The sequence below is a fragment of the Chelonia mydas genome, chromosome 12, assembly GCF_015237465.2.
Source record: "Chelonia mydas isolate rCheMyd1 chromosome 12, rCheMyd1.pri.v2, whole genome shotgun sequence".
NCBI classification, from domain to species: Eukaryota; Metazoa; Chordata; order Testudines; family Cheloniidae; genus Chelonia; species Chelonia mydas.
In genome coordinates, this window is record NC_051252.2 from 20,627,616 (window position 1) to 20,645,462 (window position 17,847).

The 17,847-nt window shown below is 38.5% G+C and overlaps 1 protein-coding gene across 9 annotated transcripts in view; it reads left to right on the forward strand.

Annotated features, from left to right (window-relative positions):
- ZNF536 (zinc finger protein 536) overlaps positions 1 to 17,847 on the forward strand; it is a 402,112-nt gene that overhangs the window by 52,913 nt on the left and 331,352 nt on the right. For 8 of the 9 annotated variants that reach the window (XM_043526140.1, XM_043526139.1, XM_043526141.1 and 5 more), the window contains one exon: positions 4,227 to 4,308. Coding sequence is in view for 3 of the 9 variants with exons in the window: in XM_043526136.1 (XP_043382071.1) it covers positions 4,227 to 4,308 (82 nt within the window). In the remaining 6 variants the exon portion in view is untranslated. Of the gene's footprint in view, positions 1 to 2,613; positions 2,705 to 4,226; positions 4,309 to 17,847 lie in introns of those variants that run through there. The other variant, XM_043526137.1, reaches the window with a different exon arrangement.

The following is a 17,847-nucleotide window of genomic DNA, read 5'->3' on the forward strand; positions in this document are numbered from 1 at the left end:
AATGAGGGTACTTTCTTGCACCACAATAAAGATTCAGGTTCACCTGGAGGAAAGGGCATTTGTTTTAGTGATGGGAAGTTTACTTATTCCTACCACAAACTCTCTACCCCCTCCCCCCACCCCCAAATCAGTATTTGCTTTTGGGAATCCCCAAGTACAAGTGAAGAGAGCATGTGGAATGGAAGGCCTGCCCCATTGCAGATCAAGTCAGCAGTTCACAGTGTAACCTGCTGTGTCAAGAGTTGAAATCATGCCCCGGCCCAAGAACTGTGGTGCCAGTTCTCAGGGTAAATTCTTGGTTCTTAGAGAACAATAGAAAAACAGAGAGATGAATTCCAACATCCTGCTTTAGGGGCCTGTTCTCCTTCTCCATTTGTGCATGTAACTCCCAGTGACATTAAAATGGGCCTTTAAGGCTCAGTGTTTCCTAACCTGCAATTACAGTGTATGCAAAGTTCACGCTGAACTCAATTGAAAGTTTTCCCATTAAAGGGCTGCTGGACTCCTAGTGTAGTTCAGTCTGTTTGCCTGCCTACATGTCTGTCTTTCTGGCCATGCATTTCTAACAGCTGTAGCAGCTTTTGTGAGGCCATCAGGAAACAACTAATAGTGAGAATAATTAGTTAAATATGACATGTCATCTCCTCAAAAGGTCTGTTTACAGAGGGGCCAGTCCTTGTCCCACTGAAATCAATGGGAGTTTTCCATTCACTTCAATGGGACTAGGATGTGGTGCTGAGGCCCTGATGATTGAAATCCGCTCTCTCTCTTCTCTCAGGAAAAGCTCCCAGGGGTTCTGAGTGAGTCTATACTTTAAGGGTCTGTTCTCCCATTCTTGTGTGGTAGTTTTTTGTACATAACCCTTATCACCTGCATAAATCCCTCCCTGCGTTTCATCAGTGGGAAGAGACATCCCTTTCTCTCTTTAATGTGTGTGTGTGTGTGAGAGAGAGATTTCTTTTAACAGTAATGAGTTACATGTCCATGTTTAGGTGAAGAATAATTACATTTCATATATCTCCACTGTACTCTTTATCAGGCATTTTGTGAAGGCATCCCAGGTTTATTCTTCTTTCCGGGAAGGGCTGTGTGCAATAACTTCCATTGCTGCTCATGTGCGTGGAGGGAACTGATTCTTTCACTGGGGAGGCCAAAGCTACTGCACTTGTATTTTGCTCCTGGAGGATCAATTGTTTGATAAATTGGTCTGCAGGGGTACGCAATGCACATTTTGGCCCAATTTGATATAAATGGAACTATCTTAATTTGTTTTCATGCTTGCAGCTTACCCGTTTAAAATATCTGCTTTACACAGTGTCAAATATGTTAGAATAATATTAGCACAGGTAAGTAAAATATCTTTTTATAAGGTTTTAAATAATTTCTACTACAGCTAAATGTGCAAAGCTACAGATTTTCCCAATTTGTCCATGAGGTTATGTATCACAGATCTTAAATCATTTAAGGTTTTTAACCTGAGGGGTTCACTCGCAGCCATGAACTGGAAAGCAGATTGCAAGAGACATTGACATGCTGATCAATGACATGAAGACTCCAAACAAATCAGTACAGGACTTTAAGAGATGAAGCCTTACTGTGTTCTGTCTGTCATCAGAATTTATAAAGCATTTTAGTGAAAGCCCCTTGAGAATCATTCTTAGAATTTTGCAAGTCATGAGCGTGTTTGTAAAATCTGAATTTTTTTTTAACACAGATAGCTTTGTAATAGCATAGCAAAAATGTAGTCTACTATGTTGGCATAGGAGCACTAAGAACCCGTTTAGTGAGATAATATCTTTTTTAAAGCAACAGCTTATTATCATTGTCTCTAGTTCTCAGCATTCTTACTTTGAATGAGTTACGAGTAAACACTAAAAAGGTATATCTGAATTTTAAGACATCAACAAAATAAATCAATAAATGCCAAATAAGCTGTCAACTCTTTCTAGACACTGTACAATTGGAAATATTGTATGATAACCGCTTTAATAGGTACAGCTGTCCAGGAGTTTGCTCATGCTCTGTTTGTTTTTGGATAACTAGAGAAAGAGAAGGGTCAATACACCAGAATCACTTATATGAATTCTGAAAGGGGGTGGGGGTATGTATAAATGTGACCTGGATCCAAACTGATCCTGATTTTGGATTTAAGGAAGGACAAAATCTGACTGACCAGGCTTTGAAAACCCAAATTATTTATGAAAGGTTAAAATACTCTACTGCCAGTACTGTAGACTATGGGCCTGGTTTTCCACTGCTTTGCACCAGGTATAGCCATTTATGCTTGCAAAAAATGGGACATCAAAATGAGAATGGTTTGCACCTTCTTTGCATGCACCGTGCATTATTATTTATTTGTATTGCAGTCGCACGTATAGGACAGGGCCCCATTGTGCTTGGCACTGCACAAGCATAAACAAGGGGACTGTCCCTGCCACCTCACAATCTAAGTATAAGACTATAGACAACTGATGAATAAAACAAACAGCTCAGGGATCACAAGGAAACAATGAAATAATACTAATAAACATGAAAAACAGGGGTCACCTCAAATCAGCTGTCTAGCTACTTTTGATTTTCTTTATAGGCATCATGGCAGAAGAAAGCCTTAAGGCATGATTTAAGGAGAACAATGAGGTGGCTTTGCAGATTTTTATGGGGAGTTCCTCCCATTCAAGAGGGGCAGGATGGCAGAACCACAAAGGTGCTTACTGGAAAACTTTTTAAATGGGCGCTCAAGACTGGCATCATTTACAGAACAATGGCGCAGGTTGATGGCTCAGTACTTTATAAGAGATGATAGGTAGGGCAGGGTTAGACCTGTAAGGGCCTTAAAAGTGAAAACAAATAGTTTGTGTTTGATGCAGTGGAGAAGGGGAGCTGGTGATGTGGCCAAATTGATGAGCTGGGAATGACCTTGCAGCAGCATTTTGGAATGTATATAAATGGGGCAAGAGGCTATTTGTCCAGGCCACAGACGGGGTTTAAATTACTGCAGAAGGTGTAAGTCAGTGAGAAAGTTGGATCTCCAATCTTTAGTGTGCGGTTACAAGGCTATTTTATTAAAGAAAATAAAATCAGAATTTATGAGCTGTAAAATTGTTGTATCCTGGACCTTCAATATAAATTATTGAATAAATAATAAATAAGCACAATTATTATTTACCCTTCAAGGGAACAAAGGGCAGAGTACTGTAACCCTTTCTCATTTAACTGTTGAAAGATTTAGCCCAACTGTAGTAAAATGACCAAGAAATTAATTTTTTTCTCTCAGAATTTAAGGACATGATTCTGCAAACACTGAATACCAGGTGTAGACAATGGGACTCCTCAGAGAAGTAAGAGCTGTGCTTGGTAACAAGACTTTGCAAGATGGGGCTCTAGCGCTGTGATGACTGTACTGGGTTTTGAGAGCCTGTAGCCTGATGTATAAACTACTTAAGTTCGTATAGATAGAAGAGTGTATTGTTTGAGAATGACCTTTAATTTCATCTGTCAGGCATGCATGGGCATAAACATACTTAGACTTCTCAGCTTTAAATTCTGTAGATTATAGCTTTAATATTGTGAACTTTATTTTGCTATAAGAGCTCCCTTTGTTTTTGTTTTTACTTTGTTACTAATGTAATGTCCCTAAATTCGCTACAGACAAATAAATACCTTGGAAGTATTGTATCTTGGCTTTTACTTCTGGCTCTTAACTCTTTTAAGTGGGGTTTATTAGATGAGATCATCTACAAAGGACTTATTTCTGTTTTAAAATGGAATTAAAAAAGTAGAAATACAATTAGTAGTTGTTCTCTCTGACTTGGTTTGAGAGATTAGAGTATCAATGTCAAAGAGAATAACTGGGTTTCTCGAGTATGTCTGCTATGCAACTTTTGTTTTATCCTGTTTTGTCCTCTCTTGCTGCACTGTCTAGGGGATAGGATCAGAAGGATTTTATTCTGTTCCTCTGCATTGTCTTGAAGAGAGGTTTTCCCTGTCAGAACAATCCAGAGCTGAAAGCACTTTTCAGTTCCCAAAAATAAATGACCACCAAACGCTTGCATTATTGAGCCCTTAAAAAAAAGTGTTAATCTTGTTAATACTCCCATCCTAAGTATTCTCTATACGTTGTTACATTAGAACTACTTGGGGGTGGCATTGTAAAGTTTTAGTTTAAAAGACTTGTTTAAACATAGGGTTTTGATATTTTAAATTTCTCACATCTCTTGTTTTTACAGTTCCTGACCTTCAGTACCTATCCCACGTCACTAGGAATTTCTCTCAGCCAAGAGAAAGATTCGTTGGTTCAAGAGTTACCTGGTAAGGATCATTCATTATATTATTGCCTAACTTTTTTCTCTGTTTGTAAACGTGGTTACAGTCTGGTTTTTCTAGCAAACTTGTGCATCTTCTTATCTCTCCACCAAAACATTTTCATTTATTCTTTCAGGGAAAAACTGCCTATAGTAGATTGATTATGAATAGATTTTTCAAGTAAAAATCTGCTTTGTAAAATCACGAATGCTCATCTTACACAGCGGATATGTAAAATTGTATTAGAAATAAATCATCGTTTAATACTTTATCAGCAGATTGTTGATTTAAAAAAATCCATGAAACTCATGATTAGAGTTTGTTGTATTCATTTTATCACTTATTTTGTTTTTTGAACAAGTTCTATTGAAGATCTCTCGTGCATATTATTAAGGGCGCTTTTCTGTTCTGTATTACTATGCGAACAACACCTACTTAAATCAATGGGTTTTTTCCATAATAGGTTATAGACCTGATTTTCGTCTCAGCTATATCAGTGCAGTTCAAAAGTAACTGCTATTAACCCTTTGGGTTCACAATGGGGTAAAAACCAGTGTGAAATCAAGAATCGGGCCCCAGGATCCTAAATTTGGAAGAAAAGTCTTGGCTTTGTAACCTGTAACTTATTCTAGGAAGTATCCTATAACTAAATCTGTAATTATTAACTGATTCTTAAATCCAAAATTCTGATGGCTTCCGGTCCAATTCCTATCGTGCTACTTTCACATTAAAATCATGGTGCCTGAATCTCCTCTCAATTTTACACATGTGTAAATCAGCACTAACTCTATGTACTTCAGTGGAGTTACACTGATTTATAACTGGTGAGAGGAGATTCAGGCCCATCTAAGCTTTTGACCTTGTACACTCACATGCAGGTGAGTAATGTTAGGTTTATGAATTGTCCCATTGAAGTTAATGGAACTACTTATCTGAGCAAAGTTAAGCACATACTTAAGTATTTCCAGGATTAGTGTCTGCATCTATAAAAGAAAAAAAAACCCAATAAAACTACACCAATGTGAGGATCTGGTCCACAGTTTTTTAAATGTGATAAAGAATACTGTGTCTTGTCCTACACGAGTAACTCAGACAAAATTACACTGATTTAAATCTGGAGTAACTCCACTGACTTCAGTGGAGCTACTTTGGATTTACACTGTTATAAATAAAGATACAGTCTGGCTTATTGAGTTCACTGACTTCTATTGATGTCCATAAGATTCTTGCCTGAGTCAGAGTGGCGTAGGATTGGACCTTTGGTAACAAAAACGGTACCAGTCAAATAGCTAAATAGCTCAGCAAAGGCTTGCCTTGTTTTCTAATGGCTTCATCATTCGGAATCTAAATAAAACCATTTCAGAGTTCAGTTATTTGTTGCAATTTTTAACTTACAGAGAACAGAAGGGAAAATTAAATACTATAACACATCTTGTAATTTTGGGGTTCATTGTAACCTCTGATACTGCTGAGGAAGTTAAATATATTTACATAAACTCATATTCAGTTCTAATTAGCTAAACCTATCTTTCTCTTCACCATATTCCTGAGAGGTCATCACATAAACCATTTAAATTGATAGCAATATTATGCACCAAGAAATTAATTTTACATTGTATACAATTTTTATTGTGACTTTATCTTGTTTCAAAGTGCTTACTTTCTGATTTTGTGGATATTACTGACTGTGGATTACTTTTATTTTGGTTTTTACACAACAGTTATATTAGAAATTTGCTGTTTTATTCTTACCTTCTTAGTAAAAATCCTTTTATCACACAATGGGTAATTTATATCCATTACCAGCCCTTTCAATCCTTTTCAGTGGTGCTGTCAGTGCCTTTGGCACAGTAATGATTAATGTGATCTAATAATAGTGTGCCATTATATTACCTTAGTAAAACATGTACCAACATCCTATTCAGATCTACCAAATTCATAGCTTCCTATAATATTTTTGTTGAAAGACAGGATTACTATTTTTCAAAGCTGATTTTTTTTCCCCTTTAACATATTTAATGAAATTCACAATTCTTTGCCATGGTAATCTTTGTGCATGTGTTTGGGCTTGATGGGTGAATTTTATATCATTCTGCATTATTATGATTTGTTAGGCAAACTGTTTGACATGTAAAGAAAGATACCAGTTACATTGTGTTGCTTTGTTAAAGGGTGCATTTTAAACATTCACCACCTTCTGGATATTTCCCTGGGTTTTATAATAGGTGAGATCAGAGTTTGTAAGAATAAGCATTTGGTCTGAAATGTTATTTTTCTTTCTCCTCAGTCTCACCCCAAACCACTAACCTAGCTCTCCTCACACTGCCCCACACACTATGGGAGGCAGGTTCCAATGTAACTGCCTGCCTTTCTACCCAACAATATCAATTTTGCTACCATGACTTTGCTAAGAGGCAAAGAATCTGCCAAAAAAGAAAGTGAGAGCAAAGAGTTACTCTGCAGATTACTCCCTGTGAGCTGGCAGTTGGCATCATGCAGTGCTGTACCTGGTTTTGGATTCAGCCATTATGCATCCATGCATTTTGACTCCAAAATCAGGTGTTTCTGTTCAACAGAAGCTGGGAATGGTCAACAGGGGATGGATCACTTGATGATTACCTGTTCTGTTCATTCCCTCTAGGGCACCTGGCACTGGCCACTGTCGGAAGACAGGATGCTGGGCTAGATGGAGCCTTGGTCTGACCCAGTGTGGCCGTTCTTATGTTCTGTTGCATGATCCCCACCTCCACCTCTCAGATGGGGACTGTGCACTCTCAGGCCAAGAAACCGTCAAAGTAGAGGGCAAAGTCAAATGGCAACAAATGTTGCTGGGTTGCTGGGTGGAGTGGCTTGAAGTTACACTGGGACCTGCCTCTAAACTCTGCGTAACTTGCGGCTGTCCCCCAGCTGGTTTTGAGCTAAATATTTTCTCCATGCAGGGTGTCGAATCAAAATGATTTTTTGGTGTTACTTCCTCTGAACACGTGATCCCTGTACACTGGCTACAAGGTTCCTAGGTCATAATGCTCTTTCTCATATAGCAGATAATCTCGGGACACCTATTTAAAACCCCTCATAATCAGTGTGGTTTAAGAGTTTGGATAACATGCCATCTTTACAAAGCATCTTAAATCTTCATCACCCAGAGATATCATTATTGTAGACAGGGTGACATATACTTAACCAATTTCAGTTAAATCTCAGAGGAACAGTATGTCCACATTTTAGCTCTGCTTTGTGACATGGTGTTAAATGCATACGCTTTCACATTGTTTCACCACATCAATATAAATAATGAATGAGAAAAATATTTTAATCTTGTCAATAGCAACATTGGCTAAAAACACCCCAAATACTTGTGCGGCTCTGTATGGATTCCTTATTTGATTTAGGCTAAAAAGTACAGCTGTATATGATTTGAAATGTGCAATCAGCTTAAATGAGGAAAAATATTTTCAATACAATCATATAAACTGTGTGAATCTTTACACATACTTTAAGTAAAAAAAATTAGACCGTGATTGTTATATGTCACATAATAATATTACTTGCGGTATTTGTAATCATGTTATTCTCTGCCACATTGGATGGAATTTTGTATCTTGATCATTTAAATAGAAGACATTCTCATCTGCTCTATAAAACTGATTCTTGGTGATATAATAGCAAGTCAGAAAAAAGAAAAAGCATGAAACCTTTGTTTATCTTTGTATTTCAAGGGTTTCAAATAAGATGAAAAAAGTGCTTCCCCATTTTAAATAAAGAAGTAAGTGTTTAATATACAATGAAACCTGCCTTAGAGGCCAGCCAAAAATTAGTTGACTAGCAGAAATCGACTTGAAGCTCAAACAAAATTGTACTGGCTTGGCCACTGAATGGTGCTACCTTGAAGTTGTCATTTTTTCACTGGGTTAGAACAGTCAGGTTACATGTGCATTGCTTAATTATGCATGAATCCTGAAGTTGTAGTAGTCATAGTGTCAAGTTCTAGGGTATGTCTTAGTTTTCTTTTTCCAACAAAGAATTGAATTTTAAATAGAATATTTCTCCCCCCGTCCTCCTTGAACTTCCCTCAATAGTCTTGATAGATTTTGCACTAGATAGTCCATGACCTAAAGCATTTTCAAATCTTCATCAGTTGTTTCTCTGAAAATATTCTTGTTCCTTCCATTAAACATCCCCGCATTTGTTCCAGCAGGAGGCTCTATGAAAAGTCCATGGGGCAGTCTGTGGGACAAATGCACCATTAAGGCACTTTCTGCCAGTCTTCCTTTGAAAAGAAGCCTCAGCAGCTCCAGCCAGTGAAGGCTTATTCTTCCTGAACAGGGGAATCCTGGGATCATGTAGAGCTACACTAGTGGCTCCTGTGCCACTCTCCTCATGGCATAGGGGATTATGTCTGGTAGACCGAGGGGTGGGTAGCTAGGACTTTTCTGCACTCTAGCAATCCTATTGGCAGTTAGTGCAGTGTACAGCAGCCTTTAGGCTGTTCTAATCTGAACCAGGGGACCAGCCCATCACTGCACTGGCTAAGGATCAAGGGCTGCAAAAGTAACCTAAAGCCACTTTTGCCCATGCTCTGTTCTTGCACTGAGTGCAGCTTGACTGGACCACACAATCTAGCCCTATCACTTTACTTAGAACTGTTGTCTACACAGAAATAGAGATGGACCAAGAGTGAAACCTTGAATTGAGCCCCTTTGTATTTCAGTGGAGTTAAGGTTTTGGATTCAAATCCTGGATACAAGCTTGACCTGCCATCTTAGTTCAAGGTAAGATCCATGTCGAGAAGAATTTTTTTTTCTGTATAACATTCTGATGTAACTGAAATCATTGTGAAATATTTTCATAATGAATCTGGAGCCAAATCCATAGTCCTAACTTACCTCAGATCCCAGTTCCAAAGCCTAAGGCATAAACCAGATCCTGCTTTAAGTCTAAATACTGATTCCTCAACGGGCAAATTTTGGTAGGATAAACATAAGTGTCCTGCAATTTAATTGATGTTTGTGAAGTGCTTTGAGATCTGTAGATGACAATGTGAAAGTGGTTTGCTTTAGAAGTGTAAAATTAATCACTTTTACTTTTTCAAGCCTCAGAGTAAGGCTTGATTTGACTTTTGAGCCCTTGTTCCAACTGATTCTTTGGTTCATCTGTTTCTAGTAATTTGCATAAAAGTATTGTAGGTATTGCTCTTCTGATAATCTGAACCTTTTTTTGTAGATCATGAATTACCATTGGAACCCCTCTCTCTAAAGAAGTGTGCAATTTCAGAAAGGGATGGAATTGGGCAGAAAATGCCTCTTTATTGCTCTATACACAAATTCTCGTTAGAGTGGAACATTTTCATGAATTTACTGTTCACCGAAATTTAATGGTTTGTTTTTTGTTTTATCAATTATGCCAATATCTTGCTGGTAAATTAGACATGACTCTTCTACTGAAACAATGGTTATTCATTAATCATTTGTATTTACCATAGTTACCTCATCCAGTCATGGTAAGATCATCTACCAATGACTAAACCACATATTTCCTGTATATAGGAAATTCCTGTGTATTTCATATACCCATCTATCATCTGACAATGCAAATATTCTGTTCAAGTGTGCATACAAGTATAGTATACTTTTTCCAATATCAATGCATAAGAAGGTAAAAAGGGAGGATAGGTGAAGGTATGTAGCCTTTGGGTGCTATAAAGAAGCAGAGTGGGGAAAGTGGTCTTTTCTTTCCCCCAGGGCTTTCATAGAGAGGAGCAGAAGCACGTACAGCATTGCAGGCTACATCTTCACTCTGTCCTTGTTCCCCATCTTATCTTGGAAACATTCAGCCATACCCATCTTCAATCACATCAAAACCACCTCTTCATTTTTAGCTACCTAATGCACCCTCACATCTTCCTGCACCTTAGCTACTTCACACATTAAGTTGGGGTTAACTGCCTAGCACTCACTTTCTTTTGATAGATCATGGAAACAGCAAACATGCTCTTATCTGCATCAGCTAGGCTCAAGGTAAGGTACCTCAGAAATAACATGCATTCTGATTTTTTCCCTTTTTAGCTTTCTTAGCCACTTACTGTACGCTGCTGGTGATCTCATATTTCCACCACTCAAATTAATTTTAACCACTCTTTTAGATAAACAGATAATCTGAACAAGCTTAATACTGTATGATAGAACAAAGGGAAATGTTGCACACCTGCATGCGTACAGCCTTACCTAAGAATAGCAGAGTGAAGCTAAGCTAGTCAACTATTCCTTCTTGACATTTGTTAAAAAATACTGTACTCTAGAGATTTGTAAATTACCTCCTTGAAGACAGCATGTGATGCCTACCGGTGGGGTAGTTTATGCCCTCCTCATCTTCGCCTTCATCTCCCCCTCCTGTTGCTAAAGGAGATCCATTTTGGCCTTGGCCTTGTATTTTAAGTAGAGGTCTGAGCTAACTTTTGTTGAAGACAATGCATCTTTCTGTTGACTCCTGTGAGGGTTGGAGCCTGCCCTACAGCTCGAGTTCCCCTAGCAGCTACTACAACTTGCTGTTCCTTTAAAAATATTTTAGAATAAAGACATTCCTCCAGTTTTTAACCCAGATTGCTAATATTGTACTGTTTCCACAATACACTTTCTATTTCTTCCCATATAAAAGCTTATTTTTTTGGCAAAAATAAAAATAAAGAATTAGGAGAAACGGCATTCTCTCTATTCTGCCTAAGTTTACTGTTTTTCTGATATGAAATTCTGCTAAGAGATTGCCGCACAATCCTGACTCAGAACTAGAGCTGGTAAGAAAAACAAATTCAAAACTGCGAATTTGACATCTGTCCACCTATAGACTACTTGCTGGGGATTTGGTGGTGGTTTTCTCTGGGGGTAGCCAACAATCCACGGGTGTAGTGCTGAATCAATAATCATCACCCTTTTCTTTCCTCTCTTCCCCAAACTCTTGTATATGACATTTTTAAAAAAACTGAATACACTTGTGCAAAATAGAGCACATATAATTTCTCTCTTAACAGTGATCTCAAACCCTGGTCTCAATCGACAGTATCCTCTCTGCAAAACACTGCAGGAGTCCCCGCCCCCGCCCGTGCATAACTGAAAAGTACATAGCTGACCAAGTATGCCAAAGCTGTGGAAAGGAAGAAAATGGCAAGGCTTGAATATATCCCAACAAAACTAAACACACATTACAGCCCTGCTTTATATTTGAGAGTGCAAGATTTTACTTTTTCAATAACTACTGTATTTTGATAATAGGCATCAAGTGGTTGCTATGTGATACACAACAGTGTTTTTCATGAACTTTTGGCTGCTGAATAAGCCCAGCAAATATGGGTTGTTACCCTTTTAGTTTTCTGGGTCAATTCATTTTGCACAAAGGAAAGAATGATAATTTGAGTTGTAGGCAGAGAATGTTTTCTACACACTGGGAAAAATGAAAGCTGTTTTTATTTGATATTTTTTTTAAATTGTAATTCTGTATATAGTTACCGATAATTATCTTATTACTAAAAGCAACTGAGAAGCTTGTTTCAGAGTCCAGCCCTCGAAATATTTTCAAATTGTAGCTGTGGACTCTAGAGAAAAGTGGCGCTTCTTAAATGTAATAAATAAATAAAAATATTTTTGTGACTTAGTTGCCACCAAAGGAGGCTGATCAGTGCCCTCCCTTATATCAGTCAGGCTGGTGGGAGCCAGTTACAGGGCCAGATATTTGGGTCCTATGGTCTGTTACCTTTCCACTCTAAATGTTCAGCCCCTTTGCCTTACTCTGAGTTGAAGAGATGGCAAACATTATCTCTGTTATTTTTGTGGCTTCTCTTTGGTGTGCAGCAGCTTATATGAATTCACACAGCAAGTCAAGGAGTTCCTCTTTAGCAATATAGGCTAATACAGTGAGGCTTTGGAAAGTGGGCAGATGAGCAAGAGAAGCCATCGGTGTAACATGTGTACAATTGTACTGTGTTGACTCTGGCAGCTTCAAGGTGTGTATGCTGTCATTTCTGTCCTCTCTTGTGCCTTTGAATGTGATTGGCCATCAGGAGTTCAGCAGTGAGAGAGACTACCTGTGATAGATGCCTTAAAAACACAAACAAGTCCTGTTTTCTTTTTCTGGTTTTTCACTACCCAAGAGAGGTTTCCCATACCCTCATCTACCACCACTAAAGGAACAGCTCATCAACAGTCTCTGGAAAGGCTCCATTTGATGCCCTCTTTCTCCCAATCTCAGCTGAATTTCGCTGAATTGTTTGCTGCAATGGCCAGTTGATGTAAATTGGTGTAGTCCATTAAACTCAATGGACCTACACAATTTTATAACAGCTGAGGATTTGGCCTCAAATTCCTTATTTTCTGTTTAGAAGATATTTTTTTCTCAAACTTTTCCTCTTTTCCCACTTATACAACAGTCCCTTTCAGCAGGAACAGTTTGAGTGTCTCTAGTTTGCTCAGTGCATTTCCTCCCGAAGTAAACAAGTGAACTAAATTAATGATGGATCTTGGGTTGTAAAGTAACAACAGTCTAGGATGGAGATCCTCTTTTTTTCCTCTCTTCTTTCAATCAGAGCAGCTTCTCCTCTTCAATCAATCTCAAAGGTACCTAACAGTTCCTTTTGGTTAGATTCATAGTTACCACAGTTTGGAGATTTGGCCTTGGTCCTTTTTCTTTCTGATACCAGACTCTATCTAAGTAAGAACTTGAAATCATGATGATACTGGCTGCTTCTTCAGAGAGAGGGAAAGTGTTTCTCCTGGAGGTTAATTTGTCTGTTTTTCTCTTCTCAAGGAGCTCTCTAAAGAGCTCAGTATTTGTGGTTGGGGTAATCTTTACTCTCAAAGTTATATCAGATGCAAAGCCTCTAGGCTGCAGTAAAGATTAGGGGTATTTTTTCTAGTTCAGTGGCCACCTCTTTGCCTGAAAAAGGGGACAAAGGTTTGTATCTGTGGAGGACTTGAGAAGCTTTTCTTAATATTCACTTGGTTATATGAATTAATGACTGTGGGTCTGACTCTTGACCCTTAATGTAGTCACTGACCTTTGCTTTTCTGGTTTAGAGAATTATGTTGATATACCTTGCAAGAACACTTATATTGGCTCTTTCTTTTATTTTTGCTTCATCTCACTGCTGAGAGGGTGTTAATTAGAAGCTTTTTTTCTTGCTGATAACCAAGGCATATCTCTGTGACTTAGTCGCCCCCATGTCTCATGCCGCTTTAGATGGGCATTTTGGGGCATAATACAGTGCATGTAGTAGAAGAAACATTGTCCTCCATACGTCTCAGTTTTGCTGGTTCTTAGAGATTTCCAGTAAGTAAATGGTGTTCTATCCCTTTAAGAATAATGGTTTCTAGAAGACCCCATTCCAGGTGTTGGAATGAATAAAGGCCCAGAAAATGACCTGGTAGCAGAAGGGAAGAAGTGGGCCTGGATAATTAGGAGTTGTATGGGAGGGAACCCCCCCACAGGGTTTGTTCCTTTTAAGGGCCTGCGAAGAGGAGCCCTGGACCATAGGGTGGGGCAGGGCTCCCCTCTCTTTCATCTAATTGGGATGAGTTCTCTGGAGGAGGGTGGTATGGAGACCACATGTTCTTTCAGAACAGGAGAGACTCTGAAGGAGAAGAAAGCCAGGGCTGGAGGGCTAAGTTCCAGCTGGAAAGGACTGGGACCAATGGCTTTGGGTGGAGCAGACTGACCGAGGAAGAGCTCTGGGTGTGGCAGAAGAACCAGAGCTCAGTATGAACTGTTGAATTATGATTATGGACTTTATGTTGGGGACTCATGGAGGAGTGTTTGGACTATTTTGTGATTAAGGACTCTGAGGACTGCGTGAACTTTATTTGATATTAAATCAGCCCGGGTAAGGGTGCTGTGCGTCACAACAGTGACTGTGTGGAGTGCTTAAGGGGCCAGCAAGAGGGCAGGGTGCCTACAAAAGGACCCCTGGCCATGAGGAGTAGTGACCACCCTGCTACACATGGGAAGAGAAGTACATTAGGACACGGGGATTAAAATGATGGTTCATGATAGGCTGCAGCCTGCCTGCTTGACTTACTTACTCATCATTCCACATGGGTGTAACTGAGTCACAGTGAAATAATTATCAGGTAATAAATTCGTTTTTTTGTTAATTAATTTATTTCTAATTATGCAGTTACGCTGTTCTGTAATGCTAATTTAAAAAAGACTTTAAGATCATTAAAAAATGGTGGTTAGCACTGTACAAATAGCATGACATGGACCCTGCCCTGAGGAGCTTACTATTCTAAGGTCCTGATCCTCCAGTCAGGGAGCCCCTGGAATTCCCTGGGGCTTGGATGCGCAGGTCTGGGAACCGGGTTCAATGGGCTGGATTGGGGCTTCATTTAAGACAAGATGCAGCAAGTGAGTGTGACAAGCAATACGTGTGAGAGGGGAGGGAGGGCGGGCAACGGTAACTGCAATAAATTCTTGTAGTTAGGCTAACAATTGGCCAGAACCAAAGATCATTGAAGTCAATGGAAGCCGTTGGCTTTAGTGGGCTGTGGATCACATCAAACGTAGGATTGCCATTTTGGATCATACCAGTGGGCCATCTAGTACAGTATCTAGTCATCGAAAGCGGCCAGGAGAAGATGATTCAGAGGAAGGTACAAAAAACCTTAGAGTAAGCAGTTATGGGATAATCTGTGCCCAAGGAAAATTTCCTTTCAACCCCCAGTAGTTAGAGGCTGGTTACACACCCAGCGTGCATAGCTAGATGGCTCCAAATCAAGTAAAAGAGCTGGGGAGGATTTCATTTTCTTTTGCTTTGAAAAAAATAAAGATCAGCTTTATGTAACCAATAGAAGACTCAAGGATTTGATGCATGGATGAAAACTGATAATCAGTGGAATAGTACTTTGGCTTAATCACTTCTCATCAGAAACTTGTTCAACCTATAGGCCACCTTCCTTCTTTTAAGCTTAGATGTCTCTGTAATAAAACTTCTCATGATTCTACAATGGCAACATTTAATGTGGCTTTTTTTTTTTAATACAGGGGCATCTTGTAGGGCAAGAGAGAAACCTGTTTCCTTGTACACAGTACATACATGATTTATCAAACATATTGTATTACTCTGTCTTTACAGTAAAGTATACTATGGATTGGAATGATTATCTGCGCAGGATTAGAAACTCTGATATTCCATCTTATATTCGAGAAGAGGGTTACTGTACAGATAATGTACTTTTAGTGAAGTATTTCAGTTTTAAGGACAGCAAAAACAACCAATCTTAGATGTAATAGGAAAAGGATCTGGTAATGAACAATACCATTCAATTGACCTCTTTTAAAGTAACCCAAAGATAGCATCAGCATTATACCATTTTATATTTATTGAACAATAATTTTTTTCAGTCATCTGGAATGATCATTTGATTAAAACAATTATCCACTGTAAATGCTGAATACCTGGAAGTTCACGAATTTTATCATGTTTGATTGGCAGCATTAAATGCCAACAGCTCATTTAAATAAGGAACATCTGTACATTATTATTTTGGGATTTTTCATCTGTTGATTTAGAAATTTGAGGCTTTTATGAGCCTTTGCATGCAGATTTGTGTGTTACCTACGTACATGATTTGTCAATAACAAAGAAATAGTCATAAAAATACTGTCGGGTGGTTTTGTGATTAAGGCAACAAATACATTGTATATGCAAAGGGATGTAATGTGCATTGCATTTGATTTTAGGTGTGGCAATAGCAGCTTGATTTCATAACAGTGGGAATAACGTGACAGTTCAAAAGCACAGTGAGAAGATTATGATTTTCATACATAGCAATGTATATTCTTAAAATAACAATGTAATTTTTTGTACATTCCTTACTGTATCTCAGGATAATCCAATTTAGAACAATTTATTCTGAAGAGGTATGGTAAAAATAGAAGTTATATCATTATTGAGAATGGGATAATACATTATTTTTTATGAGTGAGTTATGAAGATGTACAACTTGGTTGGGATGTAGGATAAACATAATATTCCTTAATTAATCCATTATGCTATGGTACATATGTGCCATTTTTATACTTTAAAAATGAAAAATGTTTTAAAAAAGGAAATTGCTGCTTTTTTATACTAAAAAGCTTTTTTTTTTCTAAAATCATAAAAATGTATAATCGAATTCACCAAATAGTATTAATGAATTAAGCATGTAAATTCACCACAGAGTTTTAAAATAGAGGGCCATCATCTTCTGGCAGTCAGATATGAACAATTTCTTTAGCCCAAATATGTCAGCACTTATGGATACAATTCATCCCGGTGTGGGGGTTAGCAAAAGGCCCTCCCTGCTGCTTAAGCCCTAAGTAAGGGCCGCATGGGAATCAGTGGTTGAGCAGCAATGTAGGAGTGCCCGTAGAGCCCCTACATGTCTCAGAAAAGGTTGCCATTCTGGCACCCCAAAATGCAACACTGGGGGCAGGTGAGACATGTCTGGAACAGCTTATTCACATTGGGTGGGCTGATAGATATTATTTAGCCAGAGAGCCCTGCAACAGCCTCTGTGCCACATTTATATGGAACAGAGGGCTTGGTGCTGGACCCCCACATTGATAGTAGGGTGGCAGGGCTGCAGATTCACTTTCACATTAAATCATTGGCTCCAGGACCCTGTGCAATTTGTTCCACTTTGGCTCTGGATATGGGTAAATAACACATTCAAAAATCCCATGCAGTGCATGCACCAGAGCTCTCAGGCTTTATGCATACAGGAGTGGGTGTCATCCTTGCAATAATAATATTTTGCATTCACTGTGGAGGATCTGCAAGATCTTTCATTTATTAATTAATTAAGCCACACAACACTCCCCTTAGCTAGGTAGATATTATGATTCCCATTTTTCAGAGAAGGTTATGTGGGAAGTTTGGGCAGAGCTGGGAACAGAACCCAGATGTCCTGCCTCCTGCTCCTATGACTTATCCACAAGACAAGTCTCCCCACAAAATATCTGTAAGTGGGGAAACCCATTTTTCAAATGTAAGCCCCTTAACATGATATTCAAATCCCACATTTAGATGCTGAAAAAACCATTTAGGGCCTTTTGAAGTTTATAGGAGTCTCCCAATATCAGGCCCATAAAAGTGATATATTTTATATGCCCACAGGCGTTGGATATTTGAGGCATCTGTTTGAAAATTGGGCTCTGAATGTATTATGATATGATTTTATAATTTAGGGTATCACTCATTAAAGTTTGTAAATTTGACAGCCACTAACAGGATCCAGTGTTTGCTATAATACATAAAATAAGAATACACCTAAGACAATACAAAGATAAATGTCATTAGTAAGAAGAGAATCAAATTAGAGACCTTTATTTTGTATTAAAGGCATTAAATGCAATATAAATCTGCAAAATACAAAGAAATTTACTTTTCTGCTGCCTCAGCATCAGGAGACTAGCATTCCTTTTCTCCATGTGTCTGTGTCACCAGGTTATTTCCTCTTTTGTTTAGTCATATAACAGAATGTGTTGAGGCACATTATCCTCAACTTGTGTAGCAGTCTA